Below are 27,209 nucleotides of genomic sequence, written 5' to 3'. Positions count from 1 at the left end.
TTATTCCCGAAAGATGGCGGCGGCGCCTCCAGATGAGGTTAGCCTGCAGTCCCGAATCAGTAAGTCTCCATACATTACGATACCAGCTTAACTTGTGAAAGGAAAGCGATAGCCGAGACACCGCGGAGGGATAGAGAGATAAACTGTCTGTTTGAATTGGCGTTTGTCGACCTCCGTGCTCTCTCTGGGGGATAGTTTTATCTGAGAGTCAAGAGCGAAATGTCATCAAATCAGAAAGTGCAGTTGGCTTTTGAGGAACACACTCGTTGTGATCATGTGTCGTGTTTGCCGTGGTGTGTTATTGCATTGTCAGCTCCAGTGTAGAAAGGCTGAGGGTCGGCGATGTTATACAAACATGTCGCTTAAATTTTAAAAATCCAAATAATTCCCAGCATAATGCTAACACATCAATTAGCCAGTTAGCTGCCGACTGAGTCATGTCAGCTGAATCAAAGCGACACCCAAACCAGGAACCGCTCACCTCAGCAAAAAACAAACAAAAAAAAAAAAACAGGATTCAGTCACACATTCAATGCAGACACGACCAACTCTCCTCATTTGCATAGTGCCAACAACCAGAAGCTACAGCTGCTGACAAGCAGGTGTGAGGTAACTTTACCTCATACCTAACCCTCAACTTTTCCCCTGCGAGATGTGTGAGTGAACTGTGTGAACCTGTGAGCAGGTGGTGTCGGTCTTTTCACCAACCATCAGTTCAGCAGTTCACTCATATGCAGCAAATTTCAAGAACTTTTGTCTATTGTGTTTTTCTTTTTGCACAGACAAGGCAACCAACCCTCTGAATAAGGAGAATGACTGGGACAGTATCAAGGGATTTTGTGATCAGCTCAGCGATGAGCCAGAAGGGTGAGGCGATGTTGTTGGTGATGATGATGAATCACACCACTCCTGAATATCTGTTCCTTTTCTCATCTGAAACAAAATGCACAAACACACCAACACCAACAGCTGGTAATAATGCAGAAGACTGTAATTACTGGGTAGACATCTCTCCCACACAGTATAGCTGTGTAGGGTCTATCCCTTATAACACAAAGCTCAGGGTTATTGGACAGATGTGTCATGGTGTCAAACAAAATCACCGTAGTAGTATGTTGTGGAAAATCCTTTGCAGTCAATGACTTCAAATACACCAGCAGATGTTTCATGTTCTTCCTGGTGCTGCTCTCACAGCGCTTTTTCACGTTGCGTCTTTAATAATGTTGGTTTGGCCATATGATAAAAATGTTATCCAGTCAGTTTTGAAACTTTTGATGCTCATCTGTACCTCTGCATTCACTATTGCTTCAGTCACGAGTTAAATTATTGGTGCCCGTTTTTTATAGGTCTGTGTATTGGCAAGAATCTGGCAATACGGTCCGTAGCATGATACAGGGGCAATGACACAGTATGCTGCGGTATTTCAAGAAAGTGATATATTGCAATTTTTTTTGCCTTTTTTGCGAAAAAAAAAAAAGAGAGAAGCCACAGACCTGCACTCTCGTGAGATCTCGTTGTTCTGCCAACTACAAGTCAGAGTTTTAAATACAACACAACAATGAACCACCGCTGTGAATGTTTGTACATAAATTGTTGATTTTAAAAAAATGATACAGTGCTTTTGAATAGCGATTCAGTATTGCAAAACAAAATATTGTGAGCGATATTTTGTTACAGCCCTAGTTTATTAGTCTGAAGAGATCCACCACCATGTTTGATGGATGGATGGATGGGCTGGTGGCTCTTTTGTTTCTCTGCATATTCCTCTTTATCAGATTTTGATGGGAAATGATTTGTGTTTTCTCTGAATTTGGTTGCAAAGATCCACTGGTCTCATTTGTTTTGCTTTTTAAGGCTTGCCAGGAGCTTGCATCTGTTAGTGCTTTTTTTTTTTAAGCTTCATAGTTTTCTTCACTCCTTTACTCTTTGTATACACCTGAATCTAAATGGCCACTCGATCAACTCTGGGTCTTGTGTGAGTCCTTTTGTGCATTAACTAACATGTAAGGACACACAGCTGCCCACAAAAACAATCAGTAATGTCCAGTTACTTTTGAACCATAGCGGTGTCGCCCACCCACTCTCTCTATATTGGCGTTTAACTATGCTACATTTTTACCTTAATTAAACATCTTTGGAGTAATTGTGATGGTTTAATAAATGACTTAACTTGTTACGAGGGAGAACTCTCCGCCTTCCACGTGTGTGTCACTTAGCTATTGTGTCTCTTGGCTGAAAAACAACTTTGCAAGATTGTGGACGCCACCCCGGTGTCCCAGCTCCTGTCTCTGTGCGCCGTGACACAAAACTGTCCCATAAAACGTAATCTCTTGTTTATGACAGATTAAACTACACAAATATACATGTCATAACATCGTAACACGTTATCAACCGCTCTATTGATTGATTTCTGTTCGGTAAACAAATGCACCGGAAAGCCACCGGACTTGCATAGTTCTTCTTTAATGTGGTCCATTATCTTGTCTCAAATCGCATGTGCTGAGCCCTGACCTGTAAACTTGGATAACTTGCTTTCATTCAGTTTCACAGCTTTTATGCCATCATAGAAAACATTAATCATATAATCTAAATTATATTTAAAATGTCTGTTCAGTCTTTTTTTCAAGGGTTTGCATGCTGTCAACTATTCAATTATTTAAATTTTTATGCGAATAATACTTAAAGTGAAGCACTCGGTCTCCTCCAACACTTTCAAACAGATATGAGAAGCTGAACATCCAATTAATAATCAAGGCTAGGATCCAGGTAAAATCAATCATCAGGCTGGAGGTTCTTTAAAGGGACATTGTATAACTTTTCCTGTTATCTATTCAGGAAAATCGATTATTTGGTTCAAAAGTCTGTTTTTCATTAATCAGTAATCCCCCCCATCAACAAACTGAAGTGTTCCTTTCAGCTCTGAATTAGCCGTTCATATCATTCATATCTACATGGAGCGGGTAAGCTCGGTGCTGGCTGCTATGTGGTGTCGCGAGTTTTTACGTTCAGTGGCAGCGTGACGGTAGGAAACCACGGAAACTCAGCGGAGACAGCGGAGCTGTTGGCTCAGGTCGAGGTGGCGTCTGTGAAAAGTCACCGCGGTAACGCAGTGAGGAGGAATGGAGCGTTAATCATTAATCATATAATCTAAATAATATTTTAAATGTCTGTTCGGCTTTTTTTTCAAGGGTTTGCATCCTGTCTGTTGGTACTAAGTGTTTTCCAGTATTGGGTGAAGTGAAGGTTAAAGTTTGTTTTCATTCCTCAGTCCCCAGCTTGCAACCAGACTTCTGGCCCACAAAATCCAGTCTCCTCAGGAGTGGGAGGCCATGCAAGCGCTAACGGTAAGAGATTGCAACATTGACATCTGTAGTTGAACTCAAGTGTTTCATTTCCACGTGTCATGTGATGTGTCGTCATTGCAACTGTGGCTGAAATCTAAAACCAGCCAACTCTGACCTGTTCCCAGGTTCTTGAGACATGCATGAAGAACTGTGGAAAGCGATTTCACAATGAAGTGGGAAAGTTTCGCTTTCTTAATGAGCTCATCAAGGTGGTCTCACCCAAGGTAACTTCTGTTGTCCACTGTGCAACTGTATGTCCATGAAAATTACTATTTGCAGACAATTATCAAATGGTGAAACTATCAGAGAAGTCACAACACACTTTTATCATAAAATAAGTTTTTTTTTAATTTATTTATTTTTTGGTATCATCAGATTTGAAAGAATAAACACATTCATTAAAAATGGTCAATGCCCTGCCTTCTCTCTGTCTCTGTGCAGTATTTAGGTGCCCGGGCTCCAGAGCCAGTGAAGAAGAAGGTGTTGGAAATGATGTACAGCTGGACAGTGAGGCTGCCAGATGAGACCAAGATAGCAGATGCATATCAGATGCTGAAAAAACAGGGTGAGTGCTCCAGAGGTTTGAGAACATGACTTACTGAAGGACCTGACAGATCCTGTAGTTGTGTATTTTGTCAATTTGTTAAATTAAACAGCACAAGCATAGTGGGTTATTGCGTATATAGGTGTCCACCGGCCCCCACGGGTTAGATTAGCAAACCATCCACAAATAGCAACATGATAAAACAATGCAATTAACAATGATGAGTGAAAATCAAGACATAATAGATGATCATAACACACAATAACAATAAAACAGTGATTTAAGCATTGTCACATGGAGTCCAGTCCATCTGGATTTCAATTGTTTCTAATGGGTTTTTTAGTTCCCACATTTCACTAATGTGGGTTTTGGTTCCTGACACCGTCCTTGTTTCAACGAACAATGCTGTGCACACAGTGGTATCGCTTCTCCTTTTCATGAGGATGAGAAGCAAACATGAGACCGAAGTCCTTAGTCATGCTAAAGTCAATGTAGTGCAACGGTAAAAGGTTCCCAGTCGAGCTGCTGTGTTACTGCAGAACAGTCAGTCCCCATGTTGGGTTGTGTCTAAACCACACCTAAACCACAGTGATGTCCTTTCACTGTGGGTAACTGACTCCCTTTCTTGTAGAGTCTGTGTTTACATTTAGATACAGTGTTTGAGCAGCAATGTGTCAGAATCCTGTGACTGACAGCTATGCACTGTAAGGTTTAATGTATAGAATGGAAGCTGTGCCCTTTACCCATAGGCACCCTTGCCCTCTTCCAGGTATTGTGAAGCAGGATCCTGTGCTTCCTGATGACAAGCCTCTCCCACCCCCTTCGACCAGAGCCAAAAGTGCCATCTTTGAAGATGAGGAGAAATCCAAGGTATGATGAAGAAGAAATTGCCATATTAATCAGAATTACAAAGGGACTAGGAAATAGTATCATCTCCATGTCTGATCCCTGAAAAACTTCTTTACCCATCAAATCCTTCAGATGTGAAGGAGAGGGAGAATTTCTCACGTACCTATGGTTTACAAGTCTGCTTCCCCTCTTGTTCCTCTCCCTCTTGTGTCCTATCCTGTTTTTGTAGATGCTGTCGCGCTTGTTGAACAGCACCCACCCTGAAGATTTAAGAGCAGCAAACAAGCTCATCAAGGAAATGGTGCAGGAAGTGAGTCATCAGTTTTTGTTTACTAAATGTGCTGTACAGTACGTCTACATGTACCTGGGTTGGCTCACCATTTGTATTATGTAGTATGATGCTATTAATACAGCTCAGTAATACTCCCACAGGCCGTTCGACTATTCAATTATTTACAATTATTTTGCGAATAATACTTAAAGTGAAGCACTCTGTCTCCTCCAACACTTTTAAACAGATATGAGAAGCTGAACATCCAATTAATAATCAAGGCTAGAATCTAGGTAAAATCAATCATCAGGCTGGAGGTTCTTTAAAGGGACATTGTGTAACTTCTCCTGTTATCTATTCACGAAAATCAATTATTTGGTTCAAAAGTCTGTTTTTCATTAATCAGTAATCCCCCCCATCAACAAACTGAAGTGTTCCTTTCAGCTCTGAATTAGCCGTTCATATCATTCATATCTACATGGAGCGGTAAGCTCGGTGCTGGCTGCCATGTGGTGTCGCCATGTTTTTACGTTCCGTGGCAGCGTGACGGTAGGAAACCACGGAAACTCAGCGGAGACACCGGAGCTGTCGGCTCAGGTCGAGGTGGCGTCTGTGAAAAGTCACCGCGGTAACGCAGTGAGGAAGAATGGCGCGTTACACTGATGCTGCATTCACCTGCAGTCGGGCAGACGGCCGTCGGTAACAAACCAGATGTCATTTTAGTCACAGAAGTCCAGAGAAAGCCGGTAAAACGTGGGTCAGGTAAACAATACCACATCGCCATGACAACATATTGTCACGTGTATTGTTTTGCCTCATACTGACGGACCATTTGTTTACATAGAGGCTTGTTTATGCCGTTACCTGCAGCGGCTGTCGTCCGTCTGCCGTCTGCCCAATTTCACGTGAATGCAGCATGAAAAATACGATTGAGTTGCTTGTGATATACAACCGCAACGTTAGATGGGAGGAATTCCTACACAATGTACCTTTAAAATATAATAATAGTATAATAAAATAAAATAAAAAATAAAAAGACACCCTCATACTGTGGCTGTTTGCTGCAGTAGATAAAACTGTAATAAAACTTAAATAATTCCTTGTCACATCACTGATCAAATGCGGCCTGGAAATCAAGGTCTGCCAAAAAAAAAAAAAAGCTTCGGTTTTAGATTTAAGATTTTCAATGTCTGATCCAGGGCTCAGATACTATCGCTAGTTTTTTTTTCTTTTTTTCTAAGGATCAAAAGAGAGTGGAGAAGGTATCAAAGCGAGTGAACGCCATCCAGGAGGTGAAGGAGAGTGTTAGCCTGCTGAGCCAACTGCTGGAGGGCTACAGCAAGGAGAGCTGCTCCCAGAGCAACCAGGAGCTCATCAAGGTTGGTGCAGCTCAGCACATTAAAACCACGATTCAGCTTCAGTCTCATTATCCCGCTGGGCCCAACTCAGTACAAGTGTGGCTTTGGTGTTTTTTTAATGTGGCTCTAATTGCAGGATCTTTACCAGCGCTGTGAAAAGATGAGGCCCACGCTGTTCCGATTAGCCAGTGATACAGAGGATAACGACGAAGCCCTCGGTAAGTTGGGTGGTTTGTGTTATGTAAGAAAGAAGACATTGACAGATCTCAGGAAATTAGACTTACAGCAGACTGACCAGAACACTACTGTGATGTTTCCTGCTTACAGCGGATATCTTGGAGGCCAATGACAGCCTGACCCAGGTCATCAATCTGTACCGACAGCTGGTGAAGGGGGAGGAGGTGACAAAAGATGACATGACCATGACCTCACAACCAGGTAGGTACATGTGTTTTGCATTCATGGAGTCACACATATGTCCCAGACATTCCCGTAGACTAGTATTAAATCAGATGTCTGGCGGTGGATTTTCTGTCCGAAGCAGGCGACAGTAGCTCAGCACTCGTAGACCTGATGGGACTCAGTGCATCACTCAGCACAGCACCGTCCAACGCAGAGCCCTCCAGCCTACACACCCTGACTCAGAACATGGGGGTCAGTCTCCTGGATGATGAGCTCATGTCTCTAGGTGAGTACAGCTCACTGCTTTCAAAGAAACTCATCTGTTTTTTGTTGTTGTTTTTTTGTTTTGTTTTTTACATTTCTTTTGTTTTTTTACCATCAGCACATCTCAGTCTGGCTGTTGACTGGCTGACATAAATTCTGACATTAGCAGTGATTTTTTTACATTGGAAATCTTTTTAAACAGCATTTGTTTTTAAAGCCCCAGTGTGTAACTTATTTGGCTTTTTATTAGCAAAAATCAAATATGTCTTTCATAAATACGTATTTCACTGAAGTGGAATCACACCCACATACAAATGAAAGCTTTCTCGTACCTTAGAATGAGTTGTTACAAGTCGTTACAAATACATAAGTGGGCGACGCACCGAACCGAGGCGGCCATGTTGCATCGCCATTTTTTACGTTCAGTGGCAGCGTGACCGTAGGTAACCACGGAAACTCAGCGGAGCTGTTGGCTCGGGGAGAAAGTTTTCCAGGTAGCGCCTGTTAAAACTGTCACCACTGTGTAGTGTGAGGAAGAGGAGGCACTGATGTATTGAGGTGCAGTCAGGCAGACGGCCGTCGGCAAACCAACCAGATGTCATTTTACTGGACGAGAGAAAGACGGTAAAACGTGGGTCAGGTAAACAATACGACATCACCATGACAACATATTGTCACGCCTGTATTGTTTTGCCTCGTGCTGGCGGACCACTTGTTTACATAGACGCTTGTTTATCCTGTTACATGCAGCGTCTGTTGTCTGTCTGACGTCTGCCCGATTTCACCTGAATGCAATATCAAGAATACCAACATTTTGGCAAATTGGCCCATTGGCATAATCCCTATAGTTTAAAGAGTAGGTTCGTTCGTTACCTTTAATTGTCAGTGCAAGCTACTTTTAGAATGGCGGAGCAGAGCCGCGAGCTACTCAGAGCTACGCTACGGAGGCTCTTGGGATTTCTTGGTTTCCTAGCCTAGCCTCCGTAGCATATCTCTGAGTAGCTCGCAGCCCCGCTCTGCCGTTCTAAAAATGGCTTGCACCAACAATTAAAGGAAACGAACCTAATGCTAAGACTATAGGGATTATGGTAATGGGCCAATTTGCCAAAATGTTGAACTATCCTTTTAACAAACTTCTTGTTGTTTTTTCTCCTCAGGACTGAATGTAACAGAAAACTCTTCACACTCCCACAACACTTTTAAGGTGCGGCTTGTAAAATATTTTTGTACATGCTCATTATAAAGGCAGAATTTCAAGTTGAGACTTTGTTACCAATAGAAAGACACTGATACAAATAGATACATACCAACAAAATAGGCAATTATCACAATAAAAAAAAAAGTCTCCTCACTTTAGCATTGAAGTGGATACCAATATAATTTTTTAATGGTTTGTAATTAGACTAATCTCCTCCCCTGCACACTCCTGACACGTGAACTCTTATCCTTTGATTTTTTTCAGTCATCTAATAGCACAGATCACACATCTGCTCCATCGGTACCAGCTGCTGTGTTGCTACCAGCTGTGGTCCAAGCACAGCAGGCTCCACCAGCAGGGGGCTCCACTGCCCCTCCCAAAGCCATGGAGGAGCTGGATTTGCTGGGGAAGACCCTGCTCCAGCAGTCCTTACCTCCAGAGAGCCTCCAGGTCAAATGGTAAGGCAGACAGACTCCTGCTTGCAGGTGACTGTTATAATTCATAAATTCTCTTGGAAGAATTCTGAAAGTGGCCTCTAAGGTTGTAGGCATCCAGTTTGATGGCCTGGACCACATATTTAATAGACAGGTGCTCATCAAAGCTCTGTCCATCCGCTCAGAGGATGCCCATCCCTTGTGCTCAGAGTACAGGCTCCTCCCATCAGGCCTTCGCCTGTGCGTCCCTCGGCCGCAAAAAATAGATATAGACTTTCCTTTGTGCCTGTCTCCATTCGAGCACTGAATGCCTCGAAATAATGGCTGGTTGTAACCTGTTTAAGTCTGTACTGGCCACCGTACTGTCCCAATCATTTTGCTCTCCTCTTTGTGAGACTGCAGTTTATCTGATGCACTTTACTTGACCACTACATTCTTAACAGTGTTATCTTGGATTTTGTATTCAGTGTTTTAACGGTATTTCTTATATTTTATCTCTTATATGATCGCAATTAGTGCATATTCTATTTATATTGTTATTTATAATGATGCATCTCTATGTCACTATGTCTCTGCGTTGTATGTTTTTACCTTTATGTGATTCTATGAGCTGCAACCCAAATTGCCCTTTGGGACATGAAATAAACTGAACTGAACTGACCCGGCTGTGTGTCCTGCTCCTCTACAGCCTCTGATCATGTTGCTTTTTACATGCAGGGATAAGATCCAGAATCAGTCCAGAGTCACTTTACGAGATCTCCAGACCAAGTCCAGCAACAACTCTAGACCTCCTCCTCCTCCTACAACCACCACCTCCTCTGGTCTAGCTCCCGTCCTGGGGCCCACGTCCGGCCTGTCCGTCCAGTCGGAGCAGCCCGACTCCGTCCTCCTCTCCAACCTCAGCGTCACAGCCGAGAGAGGCCCGTCACCTGCTGCCGACTCCTACGACAACATCTCCCTGACTGACGTTTCTGTGCCTCTGGAATCAATCAAACCTAGTGAGCACACGCAGCAGTGTTCAGTTCTCTCTCTCTTTAGTTCACCACATCATATTGAGATGTTTGTTTTTTCTTCTTCTCTTGTGTCTTCAGGCAGCTTATTACCAGTGACTGTATTTGACAAACACAGCCTCCGGGTTTTGTTCACCTTCGCTCGTGACTGTCCACCATCACGGCCCGACGTGCTGGTGGTGATCATCTCCATGCTGTCCTCGGCTCCCATCCCTGTTACCAACATTCGCTTTCAGGCAGCTGTTCCCAAGGTGGGTTCATGTGGTGATCCAGTCCTGTTGTCACCTGGATAGTATTTATGGATAATATCTCTTGCAAATAATACACTATGCCTTCACTAACTCTCTGTAGTTTGATGCTGAGCCACTAGTGCACAGTGGGTTTTGGAGGTTTTCTGTAAACTACGGCCTGTTCAGACCTGGTGCTAATGTGAACACATCACATCAGATGAGGAAATCTATACATACAGTATATACCAAGGGGGCAGTTGTCGGTCTGAGAAGTGAAGCTCACTTCCGCGTTCAAAAAACTGCAATCCCCCCGGCTTCCTCTGGGGGCTGGCTCCAGAAGGGAGCAACTCCAATCAAGCCCCATGTTAAAATAGCCGATTTTACAGCTTAAAAAAACATATTTACAGCCTGGTACATTTTATTTTTTTGGTCTCAACCGATAGTTTCTACCCCCGCACACACTCTGAGGGGGGTGAATTTTTTTTTAACTCTACCGTTTTACTATTATTAGGTTTAAAGTTCTGGCCAATTAGGGCGCAGAACCGTTGAGTGACAGGTCCGGAGACCGCTCCTTCGAGGCCAGTGGGCGGGCTCTCGGCCGGCCAATGGCCGCACCGCTCCAAATATGGCAAGTAGAATCCAACATGGCGCGGTTCAAACCCCCGTAGTAGCGGCACAAAACAGACTCCCCCAAACCAATGGGTGACGTCACGGGTGCTACGTCCATTCTTTTTACAGTCTATGGTATATACCTATACATGAAATAATACACATGGCTGGAAGAAAAGAACCTCCAGACAGTCTTAGCAGTAATGGAGAGAGTGTGTGACTGTTAAAGGGATAGTTCGACATTTTGGCAAATTGGCCCATTGCCATAATCCCTATAGTCATAGCAGTAGGTTCGTTAACCTTTTAATTGTCGGTGCAAGCTATTTTTAGAACGGCGGAGCAGAGCTGTGAGCTGCTCAGAGCTACGCAACGGAGGCTCATGGGATTTATTGGTTTCCCTCATCAAACTCATCAAATACACAATCCAACAACTCCAAAATGCTCTGGTGGACAAGTTGTGACCTGCACATTCACCACGCTATGAGATAATAACAGAGCGTTACCAGACAGAGTTGTTTTCGAGGTGAATACAGAGACTTGCCGAAAAACTGCCCCCGACGGGAATGCACATCAACGGTTTTGCATGAAATTGCCTCAAAAACAATTCCGTCTGGTAACGCTCTGTTATTATCTCATAGCGTGGTGAATGTGCAGGTCACAACTTGTCCACCAGAGCATTTTGGAGTTGTTGGATTGTGTATTTGATGAGTTTGATGAAGAAAACCAAGAAATCCCATTAGCCTCCGTAGCGTAGCTCTGAGCAGCTCGCAGCTCTGCTCCGCCGTTCTAAAAATAGCTTGCACCGACAATTAAAGGTAACGAACCTACTGCTATGTCTATTATGGGATTATGGCAATAGGCCAATTAGCCAAAATGTTGATGTTAATACCAGGTCTGAACAGAGCAGTGACAGCTCAACAGTAAGCTGCTTCATGAATCAGAGGGGAGCTGCAGGTTCCACTGATGATCTCCTCCAATAATTACTGTACTGATGTTCTCTACAATCACCTTTTCACCGATCGTTCTCACTTTGTTATTTGATAAATAGCTGTTGTAGGAGATATTTGTTCTAGCCTCTTAGCTGTATTTGTGTGTGTGTCTGTGGATGTGTCTATGTTGCCTAGGTGATGAAAGTGAAGCTGCAGCCTCCCTCTAGTACTGAGCTCCCAGCCTTCAACCCCATCCTGCCTCCAGCTGCCATCACACAGATCCTACTACTGGCTAACCCTCACAAGGTAGATCCTGTCTCCCCTGACTGTTTACAAGGGAACCTGCACAGGAGAGAGACAGACGTGTCTCAGCATCAGTGGTGATGTCACATTGCACTGACATTTTTTTTTCTTTTTCTGTTTCAGGAAAAAGTGCGTTTGCGGTACAAACTAACATTCAACCTGGGAGACAAATCTCACGATGAATCCGGTGACGTGGACCAGTTTCCTCCTCCCAACAACTGGGGGAACCTTTAATGAGAGGGAACACTCTCCTGTCATCTGATCTGCTGCTTCCTTTACATTTAGGTCGAAGTTGTCCCTCATCACTGGCAGAGGCAAGATGGCCTCTTCACTAGTGTGAAAATACATGAGACCAGTTGTGGGAGTCAGCTTCTACCTTGTGCCTTCCTTCATAGCCTCCCTGTCCTTATTTGATCATCTCCATGTTGCTGTATCCTGTACCTAACTTTCCTCTCTTCCAACAATCAGTTCAACGCAGAGATATATAGCAAACTGTCAGAAACACTGGCTCAATGCAGTGACTTCTGGGGGAAAAAAAGTTGAGCCTTTAAAAAAACACATACACAAAAAAACAAAAAACAATGTGTGCATTTGTCTGTTAGTCCCACGTCATGTGAAGTACATGTAACAACTGGTGTCTGACATTATTTGTATTTGTATTATTTTTATTACAAAACCCAAAGTTCAGTTGGAAACGAGTGTCTGAGGCATAATTAAGTCGGGATTCAGAATGTTACATATTCAGAGTATTGTCATAACTTGTGTGTCCAGTGTTTATTTTGTTGTATAGTGTTGGAGGAAAAAAAGTTATTTTCTTTCAGTTCATCAATACTGTTTCTCATTTAAACCTAGTCAGCTGAAGGCTTAAAGTCATATTTTATAAGTGCTACCAATCTTACCCAAAGCCAAAAAACACCCATATGCATTCAGTTCATTATACAGCATTAGATAACTGAACAGACATGAAACAGTTTTCATATCAAACGAAGAACTGATTAATTTCTCTCAATGTTTCAGCAGCACTCAGGAGGAGCTGCGATATCAGTCCAACAGTCAAATTGAATCATGCTGAGCTTAGTGGAAAACCTCCTTCATCTCTACCCCATAATGAAAACTGTGTTGTTTGCTAAGCACAGAGTTGAATGTGGAAATAATCCAATCAGATCCCACCTTTTTAAATCATTACTTGTAAAGAATTCATCTGAAATGCTGTAATAACTGTCAAAGCACTGGGAGGAGAACATACTGTATGTATTTTTAAATATTAAATATAGTTTTAATGTACAGTGTAAGAGGTTAGAGCTGGACAGTGTGTGTCCACACTGTGGCAGTCATCTCTCCACAGCAGCAACATTAACAGTGTCCCTCTGTCCCAGTAAGCCATGACAGTGGGACAGTGAGTCAGCATGCACAACACCAGGACTCTCAAACTAAAGCAGCTAAATGGAATTCAGCCATCAGTCGTTTTATTTATTATATCTCTGCTTTTTACTACTCTGGTGTATTAGAGCGTCTCTGGGGACAAAGGCCCATGAAGGAAGGGCAGTGAATCTCCGCCCATTTATAAAACTATCTTTTTTGATTTCTGCACTTTTCTTTATTTTCAGAAGATTGGGACACTATTCAATATTATGTTTCACTCAGGACTTTGATTTGGAGATTATTATTTTTTCTTACTAACCTGAACTTCACATGCACTTATTTTTTTTGTTTAAATTTTTGCACATGAAACCATTCCCTTTGACTTTGTCATTCCTCATCCGCTGCCTTTCTACTGTTTATTGACCCAAAGAGGGACCTGAGCTGACGTCGCTGACATCGCTGACATCCAGTTTGATTCTACCACATGTGCCTGAGATGAAACTTTTTGATTTTTATTTGCTTTGTACATATATGTATACAAAATGACTGATTTGATCTTTTGCTTCTGTTTTCATATGTTCATGTCCTCATCAGAAAAGACTTTGTGAAACAAAATGACGCATTGTACAATGTTACAGTATCAACCGAATATCAGTGGTCATGAGTTGATTGGATTGTGGGTCTATAATCACCTCTTAGGGTCACACAATAAAGCAAGATTGGAGGCAGACCAATTCAACCTAAGAAATAAGATTTGTCTAACTACAGTAGAGATGAAGCTGGAGCTATGCGATGACTCAAAAATATGTATTCATTTAAACACACACTGAAAAGTAAGTGTTAATTTTCAGATGTGCAGTTCCACCAATCAATCTGTCAGGCAGTTTTCTAATCCGATCAATCAGCCTGTTCATCCATCAACACCGCTAACTTGGCTAGGACTAGGAGTTGTTTGGGAGCAATAATGAGACTAAAGTAGCCTCAGTGAAAATCCCTCTGTCATTTCATTGATCAGTTGATTGTGGCTGATTGTAAATAATGATTAATAAATATTTGCCTCTCCCAGCATGATTTAAGGTAAACTATGCATTAAGGGGGCTGTTACAGCTCTTGATAGGTTTACATCCTCACATTCAGATCGTATTCATGGTGGTGTAAGTCACATATGCACATTTGCCTTGTGCCATGGTGTCAAGTTTAAGATCATAGGCTTCATCTTCTCCATCAACTCAAGTATGGTGGCAACCTACTCTGGATGAATAGCACAACGTTTGACTGAAGTAGTAGTGGTAGCTCAAACTGGTCATGTTTTGGGAACTACAGACATTGTAAAGGATTTATCCCGAGGAGTAAACTCAATAACTCATCCCTGTCTGTATCCAAATACATGTTTGACAGACAGATGCACTGACTCCCCCTGAGATAAAGCCATCTTACCTATTTCATGTCTGGCTTTATCCCCTCTCAGCAAACCAGCTACAGATTACAAATTCCAGTTTTTGGGGAATGTGAGTATTTATTACTACACATTTTACCTTTAATAACTCATGTGATTCCGTTGGCAGGACACACACACAGAGCCACCTAACTGGTCCTGCTTTGGAAAATATGGATCAGACAGGACCTCCCACATTAACTGGAACAGGCCAGAAAAACACAATCAACAACTTAGGAAACTAATAACTGGATCCAGATTTTTTTTTTTTTTTTGGAATGGTACGCAACAAAACGAGTTAGTGTTAGTGGAGGACAGATTGCAGAGGTCTTTCCAGATATATTATTATTACCGTATATATTTCTGAGAAAGATAAAGTCCTTTCCATCTGTGCTCCTGCTGTAAATAAAGGCTTCATGCCATTATCTATGTTTACCAGTAAAAATAACACACGTGTACATACTGCTGGATACAAACTGAGAATGTGATTTAACTGTGTATTTAAGGCAAATAAAGTCATTTGTACAGGGAATTCATCTGATGTGTAAATAATGTGACCAATAACTTGCTCAGTAAAATAAAAGCTTTGATTCATTCATTTATTAAGAAAACACTGTAAAGAGCACAATGTGTTGAAGCTGAAACAAGACGAACTGCAGCTTAATTCACAGTCTGAAGAAAACAAGTCTGCATCATCTGATTTCCAAATTAAAACAATGTGAGTTTAAAAGTTACATGCAAACATAGATATTCATTCAGAAGTTAGGGCATGCATGACAAATCAATCTATAGCGAGTGTGACAGCCCATGACACCAGAGAAACATGGTATAGTAACAATAATAGTGGTTGCATGTCGTTAAATCTGTCGCAGAGGACTCACATTTAAATGTAAATTTAGAATAACACAAACCCAAAATGCAAGAATTAAAATAAATTGCAAATATATGTATATATGTTCACTCTCCTTCCAGCTGCACAAGTGAGAGACTTTGAAGCTAGAACAAGACATGACACTGGAATGTGACGGTAACCATTCAAAATGATTTTGCCCAAAGACCAGCACCTTCAAACACACAGCACTGAGGCTCGTTTTCACTCATCCTAACACAGCTGATGAAAGCACAGCTTGTACTAGAGATGGTGAGATCCACACTGTGGTTTGATTTTTCTGCACAGTTAATGATTAAGGGCAACTGTCTGAGTCTTTGGAAGTGACAGTCTAGGCTGAACATGAAGACTAAAAGTTCTCTATTTACTTTTTTTACATAGGAAAACTTTAATTCCACATGTTGGGTTTATTACAAAGTACAAAACAAATAGAAAATATATGAGCTTGTCAAACCTAAACCCCTCCATCTAGACTGTAAAAACCTTTGTTAGCACAAAGTGACTTCTACTTGCGGGGAGGTGCGGGGCCTGGAGGAGGAGGGGGCGGAGAAGCAAAGGGGTACGGTGGTGGAGCCATGAAGCCCATCAGTGGAGCCTGAGGCGGAGCAAACTGCTGGGCCATCAGCGGCTGCAGCCCACCACCTGCTGCTGGGGGAGGAGGAAGCTGGACGAACTGAGCCTGTGGCTGGTTGGACTGATCCTGACCTCCACCTCCACCTCCACCTCCACCACCTGCCTGGCCGCCGTTACGGGGGTTGTACCCCCCGCCGCTGCCGCCGCCGCTGTAGCCCTGGTACTGATCTGAGCTGGAGTTGTAGCTGTTCCTGCGATCCCGACTCCTGTCCCTGTAGGAGGAGGAGGAGGAGGAGGTGGAGCGCTCTCCATCGCGACTGTTGCGATTGTCCCGGCCGAAGCTGCTGCGGTTGTCTTTGCCGCCGCCGCCGCCACCGGGGCGCATGCGCCGATCGCACTCGTCCTGGTACATCAGGTTAGGGTTGTTAGAGTTGCTGCCACGGTAACGCATTCTGCCACCTGTAACAAAGAAAAACACAAAATCTTTTTTTTTTTCAACCTGTACATCACCTCTTCTTCTCTTCAGATCTGTAATGTGTAATGATTCTTTCTTCTTTCTTATTCTTATTATTCATTAATAATACTCTATTACAAATACTACTTTCTTTTCACTGCGATTGCCATTTGCTATTTATTATCTGTTTGCTGTTGTCTGCTGCTGCAACCTTATACATTTTCCCACTGTGGGACGAATAAAGGATTATCTTATTTTAAGGACCTCATTAACCATGTTTTTATTTATGTTTTATTCTTTATAGCACTATTATTATTTGGAATATGTTTGTGTGGGTGTTAAGTACGTACAGTATGTGTATGTATCTTCTTCTTTATTCTTTTTAAAGTATTTTTATGAATTTTGTATTTCATTATTTGTCCTGTTTTTATTTCCTTTTGTTAGGAATTTCCCCCTCAGGGATAAAATAAAGTATAATCTAATCTAATCTAATCTGTGTTAATAATGATATTTAAAAAAAGAAGAGATATATAAATACTCCTCCTAACTGCACTGTGACAAAAAGCCATGTGTTCCCCTCTACAGTCTGATTATCTGTGATCTTAATTTGAGAAACAGTGACGTCCTCACCTCCTCCTCCTCCGCCACGGCCTGAGTCCACAAGCTGAAGCAGTTTTGGGTTGATGGCCTGCCGCGCCTCCTCCAGCACCCGCACCAGGTCTCTGGCTTGGCGCAGGTTCCCCGGCGTGAAGAAGGTGTAGGCAGTGCCCTTGTTGGTGCTGCGGGCCGTACGGCCAATGCGGTGGACGTAATCTTCAGAGGAGTTGGGATAGTCATAGTTGATGACGAACTTGACGTCCTCCACGTCTTTTGCATAAAGAATAATCAGTGTTGCAGCAGAGGGAAAGGAAAAAGATGATAATCTCAAGAGGGGAAAAAAACATCCAATAGATTATTCAAATCCAAAAACTGATGGCTTTTATTCAAATAAATTACAATTACAGCTTATTACAATTACAGCTTTTCTTTTTTTTTACTATAAGGATGATTGTTGAAATATTTAAAGCAGAAGTAAGCGGAATGTTTGTGTTAATGTAAGTCTTAAATAGTTCTATCTTCCGACAGCAATCACTTACATAGAGTGTTTGGTCTGAAACACGGGTCTGTCAGTCACTCTGCTCTGCTGTAAGCCGAGGAGAAAACTTTCCTTGTATCCTACAACCTTTATCCAATGAGGAGAGAGAACGGCATAAAAGGGGCAGTCCTCTCTGTGTGTGCAGCCAAGGGATGCGCGTGAATGTGGTGACGTAGGGACGAGGGCGGGGACTGCTAACTCCATCGGCTGACAAGAAGTTAGCCAAAACCACCGGATCGCTTACTTCTGCTTTAAGGTTAGAAGTCAGAGTAACTTACCTGCTGTATCAGACACTGTGCAAAAATCCACACATCCAAAGTTTCGTTTGAGTTAAACACCAGTGTCATTTGTTAAAAGTCAAAGCTGAATTTAACTTGAGGGTGTCAGGCTCACCGATGAGCAGCGAGCCTGACATCCAGGTGTAAAGGAACCAGGAGTAGTCTTTGTAATCTTCACACCAATGTGATTACTGTGTGAAGACACCGAGTCTGTTTCTCATTACAGAAGATATGGGGCTCTGACAGCACTGCTGATCAATAAGTCTCCCTGTCGCCCTTCAAATCAACCGCACCCTGCTGGATCACAGCGTGGCCATGTCCCGGGATAAAACTGTGCTGTGGTTTTGTCTAAAATATGAGCACGGTGGAATGTATGGTGAGCTCGTGGAGGAGTTGAGAGAAAGGGGCGGTGAGGTACTTACCCCCTTCGTGTTGTTTTTACAAAGGTAGTCAGTCCCCCCTGATCAGTCCTGGTTCGTAGGGAGGGGCCGAGGCGGAGGGAGACAGGCTTCATCCCTCGCTTTCTGCGCACGCCAGCAACGTCAGACGGGAGCAGAACCATTTAAAACACACGACACACACATACAGACACACGCCAGCCGGTTCTGTTGCTCCGCTGGCTGCGTTGCGGGGCCCCTCCTCACACCCTGGCCAGGACTGGATCCACACGAGCCCGTCTGACTCTCTTCCCTGTCTGTCTGCTTTTTTGTTTTTGGGGACAGACCGACGGGCAGACATACAGGCGCCTCAGGCTGCTCCCAAGGAAGGCTCGTTGGATTTACAAAGTCTGACAATACTGGGCAGGGGGGATCTTAAGTTAGGCAAGAAGAATACGAGGGGGCTTTACCCCCTCTAAAACTAGCCAAGCGTCTACTTTAACGTGACTGAGGGGGCAGTGACAGCAGCGCAGACTGTCATGTGCTGCCAAACCCTGAGAGGAGAAGAGGGGGAAAAAAGAACAAGGATACGGTCATGGGAATTTTGGCAAGTTAAAGACACTTCACTCATCCCCCCTTCTCACATGTAACCTGCCAATAAATGAGATGTCCCTAGCCTTCCCTGACGTCCTGCACATATGCATCTGCAAAACATAACTAAATGCATCCTTTTGCAGAACAGCTATACAATTTACTCTTTTGTGTATGAGATATGTAATATCAGCAACATTCATCAGTAAATTTGTACTGACACCATGAAGGAGACATGAGAGAAGGTGTGCAGGAGCATCTGCCCCACACACCCCCTTCCTTTTCAGGCAGCGTGCCAAAGAGCCCCGGTTGAAGGAAGCTTTTTCACTGCAGTAACAAGAAACAGACTATGAAGGCCTGCAGCCTCCCTACTGGACGTTACAGCTCATTAAACTGTCAGCTGACAGAAATACGGGTCACCTGATGTTGGATTTATTTCACTGTACATCACTAAATTTAATCTACTGTGTATTTTCACACTTTTGCTGAACACTACATATTTTACAGGCTGATGTCCTGCATAAAAAACTGTCATAATGTCACCTGAAAAAAAAATTCAGAAGGAAATGCTTTTGCTTTGTTTGTTATTTGTGTTGTGGGTTGATTTATATTTGCTGTCTCTATACAGTATATGGAATGATTACGAGCTGCTGTCGATGCCTTTGTAGGTGGTCTAGTGATCCACTGTATACTTACCTACTGTCATCAACAAAAAGTCCAGTTGTATTTGATCTAGTGATTATGACTGTTGTCATCTTTCTGTTATTCTTTTATGTTTAATAAGCTATTGTTTAAAAATATGACACAAAAAACTCAAAAAGGAGAGAATAGACCTGATGTGATCAGAATTAACTGTGTGTGTGTCTATGTATGTGTGTATGTGTGTATGTGAGTCTGTGTGTGTGTGCGTGAGGAGACATACCCAGACCACGAGAGGCGACATCAGTGGCAATGAGTATTGGAGCTTTGCCACTCCGAAACTCTGTGAAAATAAACAAATGAAAAACACACTGAAAATCAAACTGAAGAAAAAGATGGACGTCCACATTTAATCATCATTTATGAATTGTCAAAGTCAGGGAACATATAAACTCACTCAACTCAGACAACAGTAACTTAAAGGAGAATTCCGGTCATTTTCTAAGTAACGCTCTACAGCTCTAGGTCCCTGAGTGCGACCATAGGAAAATGTCCAAGAAAAATCTGTGCAGACCGGACATAGCTTTCCTCCTGCTAGCTGCGCTACACTGCAGTTAAACAGTGAAGTAATGGGGGCAGTTCTTCTAACCACCACTTTGGCCTCTATATAATGCTCAAAATATCACTACACATGCTTTGCAACATCCACCAGTTCCTTACCACACAACACTGAGTGTGAATAACGCTGTTGATATGAGAGAGCAGTGTTAACATGTGTGTTTTTATCATGTAAAAATGATTTTGGATGGGAAAAAAGCATCAATATGAATATAACTGTTTTTTTCCCCATCCAAAATCATTTTCCTCCCTTAAAGGGATAGTTCGGGTCTTTTGACATGAATCTATATGGCATCCCCATCACTAGTTACGTGCATCAACAGTGACTTTCCCCGGACTGCGTCCCGTGAGTGGAGTTCTGGCCTGGTTTCGGTGCTGACGAATATAGTCCGGCTAGTTGGCTGGGGTCACGAAAATAAAGTGTTTTGCTTCTCAAAACAATATACGTTCAAAAGAGTGATACATTTGCATCACAAAACCGTTGTCCACGAAAAAGTCAGACCTCACAACCGCTTGGCGCTATTTTCTGACTGTGCTGCAACGATCATCACCCTTCTTCTCTGCTCTAACCTCTTTTATATAGGCCTGGCTCTAACTCCATCTGACGAAGTTCAGCATCACATAGCCTATTCAGGTTCATAAAGGTCTCCCTTTGGCTCTGTGCTAAAACAAGGGATGGCTTCATCACTTGTGTCATAGTCAGCTATGTTCACGTGAACTATCTGAGCAGTAAACTCCATGAAACATGTGATGGAAATGAAGTGATACGAAGGGAGACAAAATATCGCCAAGCGGTTGTGAGGTCTGACTTTTTCGTAGACAACGGTTTTGTGATGCAAATGTATCACTCTTTTGAACGGATATTGTTTTGAGAAGCAAAACGCTTTATTTTCGTGACCCCAGCCAACTAGCCGGACTACATTCGTCAGCACCAAAACCAGGCCGGAACTCCACTCACGGGACGCAGTCCGGGGAAAGTTACTGTTGATGCACGTAACTACTGATGGAGATGCCATATAGATTCATGTCAAAAGACCTGAACTATCCCTTTAAATCCATGTTTTCCTTGCGTTTTTGTCTTTGTTGATATGGAAACAGTCCTGAGCTCGACAGTCAACTAGTAAGGTCTACCCAGGAAGCTAGAGTAAACAGAGGTACGTGACAAAAACACATGTTAACACTGCTCTCTCATATTAACGGAGTTATTCACACTCAGTGTTGTGTGGTAAGGAATTGGTGGATGTTGCAAAGCATGTGTAGTGATATTTTGAGCATCATATAGAGGCCAAAGTGGTGGTTAGAAGAACTGCCCCCATGATGAATAGTCTCAGTAGATGCGTTGACATACTCTTACCTGTGAGAACCCAGTCTCTTTCTGGCTGGCTCTTGTCTCCATGGATACACATGGCCGGCCACCTAGAACACAAAACTGCAATGTGGCATCCCTTCTGTCTTTTATGTCATATTAGCATAATTCATCCTGGAACAACTGCCATCATGTTATGTGTAATTTCTCACCCGTCCCGCCTCATTCTTCTGGTCAGATCATCACAACGCTTCTTAGTCTCCACGAAGATGATGGTTTTGTTTTCTTTTTCAGCCATAATTTCCTCCATCAGCTGAAGAAGTCTGTAGGCACAGAGAGAGACTCAGTTTCAACTGTGTCACAGTTACAGCAGAGATGGTCGGACCTTGATGTTATTTTACATCAGAGATGCTCTCAGTGGATATCCTTACTTGTTGTCCTTTTCAGTCTCCATACAAACATCAACTATTTGCAGGATGTTGTGGTTGGCACTCAGCTCCAGAGCACCAATATTAATCTGGATGTACTCTCTCAGGAAGTCCTCTGCAAGCTGCCGAACCTCCTTTGGCCAGGTTGCACTCCACATCAGGGTCTGTCTGTCGGGCTGAGAGACAGAAAGAGAGAAAGGATCCAGCTCATCAACGTTCACTCTAAATTCAGTCATCGTGGTGGTAATTAAAACCTTCCCCTACCCTGATTTGATCGACTATCTTGCGAATTTGTGGTTCGAAGCCCATGTCCAGCATGCGGTCAGCCTCATCCAGCACGAGGTACGTGCAGCGACGCAGGTTTGTCTTCCCCACTTCCAAGAAGTCGATAAGACGACCAGGTGTAGCGATGCAGATCTCCACACCTAGAGATATATGAATGTCAGAAAGATATATGTATCAGCTTATGCAGAGCATTTTACTATCAGCCATGGACTGATTGATTGTTGATTCGTTCATGTTTAAAGGGATAGTTCAACATTTTGGTAAACTGCCCCATTGCCATAATCCCTATAGTTTTAGGAGTAGGTTCGTTTCCTTTAATTGTCGGTGCAAGCTATTTTTAGAACGGCGGAGCAGAGCCGTGAGCTGCTCAGAGCTACGCTACAGAGGCTAATGGGATTTCTTGGTTTCCCTCATCAAACTCATCAAATACACAATCCAACAACTCCACAACGCTCTGGTGGACAAGTTATGACCTGCACATTCACCACGCTATGAGATAATAACGGAACGTTACAAGACAGAGCTGAGCACCTCGCGGCTCTGCTCCGCCGTTCTAAAAATAGCTTGCACTGACAATTAATGGTAACAAACCTACCCTAAAACTATAGAGATTGTGGCAATGGGCCAATTTGCAAAAATGTTGACCTATCCTTTTAACATTTTCAGTGAGATTAGTCCTGGCAAAGGCTTTGAATTTCATACTAATTACAATAATCCATTGAATGTGTCCGTCAGCTACCCACCCCTCTCTAGATCCCGAATCTGTGGTCCTTTGGGTGCTCCACCGTAGACGCAGGTGCTTTTGATGCGGGAAGACTTGCCATATTCATATGCCACCTGTTGAACCTGCTGAGCCAACTCTCTGGTTGGAGCCAGCACAAGACACTGAGGAGAGAGGAGACAGGGTTTTACAGACTGTGTATGCTCAGACAGTGATCACATGCAGGGGGTTCTAGTCTGTACGGTGTCCTGGGTGACCCCCCACCCCTGCCTCCCTGACAAACTGACACCCTGGGCACTGTAAGGGAAAATTCAATTTAGTCTGTTTAATCATCTTAGAAAGAAAGGAATGATTGTTTAATCAATAAGGGTCAGCTACTACTCTGAGTTGTAGCTGATGTCGTCGGACACGGTCATATGGACTGTCTTTTAAGACGAATGGTATTTATGTACTTTGAACTGTCTGTTTATCTGTAATTATCTTGTATTTAAGGTTCAGTCATTCTGACAGTTGGTGTCCAGACTCTTGAGACCTTTGTGGTTGAGAGAGGCTGCACTCTATTCGGCCGAATTGTATGACTCTGTCATTGTTTATTATTTACTGGTTGTTCCCTTTGGTTAGACAGAGAGTTGTAATAAATTCTCGAAACCTCGGGAAGCCTTTGTTGTTTCTTATTACTCGGCAGAGGGCGATGTTTTTGCCCCAACAGGCACCTGATGCTGTCACCTGCATCTAGATCCACTATGGCTCAGATGATTTAGATTACAGAATAACATATTTGCTGTAGGTACTCACAATCGGCCCGTCTCCCCTCTCCAGATAGGGCTGATGGTTGATGTGCACAATAGCAGGAAGAAGATACTGCAGGGAAGAACGAGACACACAAAAGACAGTTAGAAAATGGGAAACAGGAAATCTGGCCTATCAATTATTTAAACTCTGTCCTTCTGCATCTGTGCTGCTTTTCTTTATATGCATGTAACATACAGATAGTATGGCGCATTTTCTTTTATTCTCTATCTTGTGAAATGTGCTATGTAAGGAATATTTACAAACTTATCCAATAGGCTAAAGTGTCATCAGCATGCAGTACAATGATAGCCAGGTTTCCATCCTTACAGCCAGTGTCTTCCCTGAGCCGGTCTGTGCAATCCCCACCATGTCTTTGCCGCTCAGGGCCACGGGGAAACCCTGAGACTGAATGGCTGTGGGCTCCTTAAAGTTCTGCTGCATCAGCACATCCATCACATACTCTGAGAGATAATACAGGCAGACAATCAACAAGGCAGTTTCACAGCTGGACTGTTACTTCACTGTCTACCTTTCAGTCAAGTAGTGCAAGCTAAGTACAAGTGAATAAATTATGTATTACATTGTGTATATTCATGTTCCCCAGAGATTATTTGTACAGATATTGACATAAGTGCAAATACGGTATGTGGTTTACTAACGAGGAAAATGTGCCTGGTGAAAAGCAGTGACTGGTTTTGGACAGCCAGAGCCTCTGATGGTGATCTCCTTCTTCCTGCGAAACTCCTCCAAGTCATACTGGGCACAACAGGAAAAAACACACAAAAAAAAACATAATATTTATTATTTATTAGGATTTTTCATAACCTCTGGTATGAGGACTTTAAATTTACCTGACTGATGTGTTGGACCTCGGGGTGCTCATTGTAGAAGTTCTTCTCAAATTTTGGCAGCTCATCCAGATTCCACCTCTTCTTGCGCAGACGTTCACCTGGATTCCCAAACTTCATGGGTGGCGGTCCACTGCGACCACCACCGGAGCCACCGAACCGTGGCCTGAAGAATAAGAGACAAGACGTGAGGATCACTGGAGAATCAGGGTCTTCTCCCCAGAAATCACCTGCTGGTCATTTCACTGTCTTTATGGTGTTTCTGTGACTAACATGTTATGGCTGAATCAACATGTCTGGATGAAGTCCAGATTGACAACTTTGTATTTCACTAAACCACACGAGAGCTCATGAGGATTTAATCTGTATGTGATACTCACAATGTGAAAGCGTATACATAGGTAGGTTATTTAGACATTTATCTATCTCTTAGACTCTTTTATTTTATCTAGTGTACTTATATAACAAATTTTGATACTTCAAAAATACTATATTTACTCATTTATTCAGTTTGTGTCAGTTTGCAGGGCTGTAATCTGTCTCGTCTGTAACAACATCTATTGCACGTCTGTCCGTCCTGGGTGAGGGATCCCTCCTCTGTTGCTCACCCTGAGGTTTCTCCGATTTTTCCCTGTTAAAAGGGTTTTCTATGGAGTTTTTCCTCAGTGGATGTGAGGGTCTAAGGACAGAGGGTGTTGTTATGATGCTATGTAAAGCCCTTTGAGACAAACTGTTTGTAAAAAACGGGCTATACAAATAAAATTGCCTTGCCTTGCCTCAAGTGTTCAGATATGTGTTTGTTGCATGCCTGTGTTGTTTGCCCATCAATTGGGAAAGATGTCTAGAATTTGTGCTTATTTATTACAAATCACAAAAGTTCAGCATGTGGACCTTTAATTTGGTCCTTCGTGGAGGTCCCTTTCCCAGCAGTTACAGGTTTAAGTATTCTTGGGTAAGTCTCTACATGCTTTGCATATCTCAATTAGGGCAGTTTATCCTTTCCAGCTTGGAGCTGGATGGGAGACATCTGTAAACTGCCATCTTCAGGTCTCTCCACAGATGGGGCTTGGCTGGACCACCCTTTCACAGTCAGACACTCATCCTGAAGACATGTCAATGTCAGATCACATGTACTCTGGAACATAGTCTTTTCTAGGTCCCCTCTGTAATTGGCTGCATTTATCCTTCCCCGTTCCCTGTCTCTAATGCTGTGCTGACAAAACCCTGCATCCTCTTTCATAGCATGGTGCAGACACACCACTATGCTTCAGTTCCTCGGAGTGGGGGTGGGACTGATGTGATAAGCAGTGTCTGGTGTTTGCCAGATATAGTGTTTTGAGTTGTGTCCAAAGAGTTTAACTTTTGTCTCATCAGACCAGACATGTTTTTCTTCATGCTCTCAGAAGCCTTTGAATGCTGTTTGGCAAACTTAAAGTGGTCTTCCATGTGCCTCAGAGGGGCCTCCATCTGTCATAGTGACTGGTGACTGGTTCTTGGACTGGTGGGCTCTGCTGGGTTCTTGGCCTCCCTGACCAAGGCAGGGCTCTTGCCCATTTTGCCAGATGGCCTAGACTAGAAAGTGTCCTGGTGGTTCCAGACTCCTTCCATTTCACAAATATTGAGATTACTGAACTCATGAGCCCACTCGAGGCTTCAGAAATGTGTTTTATGCAGCTTTGTCATAGTAATCTATAGAGAGCTGCAGAGAAGGCACGGAGGACTCTGAACAGGAGTCCGCATGATCCTATGACATGTTTTCCTGACATGCAGTGTGGACTCTCAGTCAGTCAGTAAAAGCAAAGATGGTTTTGCAATCTGGTCCAAGGGGTGCCAATACTTTGTTATTATTTATTATAATAATAATAATAATAATAATAAAATATTACTCTTTTTTATGTTCAAAACATTTAAAACATTGTTGGCACGTGTTGTACATCAATGAGGCCAAAACCCGAAAAATGTCATAATATCATAACATGTAAACATATAAATTTCGGTTGGAAATTTGAGAATTTTGGTAAACATTGTATTCCTGTACAACAAACTCATTGTGGGGACCGTGTTACTACAGCGCCACCATCCGACCATATTTACAAAATATTGACACCAAGACCACTTTAAGGTAAATTTTGGGGGAAATTAACACTTTTATAATTGCACTGTATGTTTGTGTGAAAGTCAACAGGAGTCTGCAGAGAGGCTGTGAGGCTTGTTGTGTTTCTCTGCGCTCAGTGTTTGGGCCTTGGGTCAAACTTCCTGTGTTGTTTAGACCTTATGCAACACTACTCCTATGGTAAACATGTGTGTTTTCATATGTCAACCGAAGAGTTACCTGTCTCGGTCTCGTCCACGGTCCCTGTCTCTGTCTCCATAGGACGACCCCCCTCTCATTTTGTCGAGAAACCCAGCACTACCTCCTCCACTGTTTTTGAGACGTTAGCTTTCACGTTGGACTCCCGGAATGTTGACGTTATGCGTTGTAGTGCAAAACCTGCGCAGTTTACGCTTGCAAAAGAAAGTCAGGACTTCATTCGCTTTTAAACATACGTAAATATACGCCGATAATTACGCCTAAAAGGGACTTTAGCAGGCAACTATTGCATGCGTCACGGAGCAAAACAACTGCCTCGTCTCTACACTCCCAGTCCCTGCCCTCTTTAGCAACGTAACTTCCACTAGTAATTATACGTAGCTTCGCATCGATGGAACGAGCCCTACGTAAAAATGCCCGCT

At 43.0% G+C, this 27,209-nt stretch overlaps 2 protein-coding genes across 3 annotated transcripts; one reads left to right on the top strand and one right to left on the bottom strand.

The window, feature by feature from the left end:
* The first annotated feature begins 2 nt into the window (after positions 1-2).
* Positions 3-15,074, top strand: LOC146991239 (ADP-ribosylation factor-binding protein GGA1-like). Of its 2 annotated transcripts, none has more exons than XM_085795137.1 (17): positions 3-59; positions 783-867; positions 3,269-3,344; positions 3,470-3,568; positions 3,786-3,909; positions 4,658-4,758; positions 4,967-5,047; positions 6,250-6,387; positions 6,503-6,584; positions 6,694-6,804; positions 6,911-7,054; positions 8,190-8,236; positions 8,495-8,688; positions 9,382-9,662; positions 9,756-9,925; positions 11,638-11,748; positions 11,869-15,074. In XM_085795137.1, the coding sequence occupies exons 1-17, from the start codon at positions 14-16 to the stop codon at positions 11,977-11,979; spliced, it is 2,001 nt and encodes a 666-aa protein (XP_085651263.1). In that variant the 5' UTR covers positions 3-13; the 3' UTR covers positions 11,980-15,074. The 2 variants fall into 2 exon arrangements, with proteins under 2 accessions (XP_085651263.1, XP_085651176.1); XM_085795050.1 differs by having other exon boundaries at positions 6,908-7,054.
* A 644-nt stretch (positions 15,075-15,718) lies between these two features.
* LOC146991238 (putative ATP-dependent RNA helicase DDX17) lies at positions 15,719-27,125 on the bottom strand. The gene is made up of 13 exons (XM_085795284.1): positions 26,809-27,125; positions 24,480-24,642; positions 24,288-24,384; positions 23,956-24,089; positions 23,632-23,697; positions 22,859-23,000; positions 22,095-22,255; positions 21,834-22,006; positions 21,615-21,725; positions 21,451-21,512; positions 19,762-19,821; positions 17,089-17,325; positions 15,719-16,463 (listed from the first exon to the last, which is right to left on the bottom strand). The coding sequence occupies exons 1-13, from the start codon at positions 26,865-26,867 to the stop codon at positions 15,937-15,939; spliced, it is 1,992 nt and encodes a 663-aa protein (XP_085651410.1). The 5' UTR covers positions 26,868-27,125; the 3' UTR covers positions 15,719-15,936.
* Between the last annotated feature and the right edge of the window lie 84 nt (positions 27,126-27,209).

This window comes from Trachurus japonicus, chromosome 1 (assembly GCF_045865225.1).
Source record: "Trachurus japonicus isolate A0001 chromosome 1, Traja_1.0".
Taxonomy (NCBI): domain Eukaryota; kingdom Metazoa; phylum Chordata; class Actinopteri; order Carangiformes; family Carangidae; genus Trachurus; species Trachurus japonicus.
The sequence above is the reverse complement of the archived record's forward strand: the minus strand, read 5'-3'. Positions and strand labels throughout refer to the sequence as shown.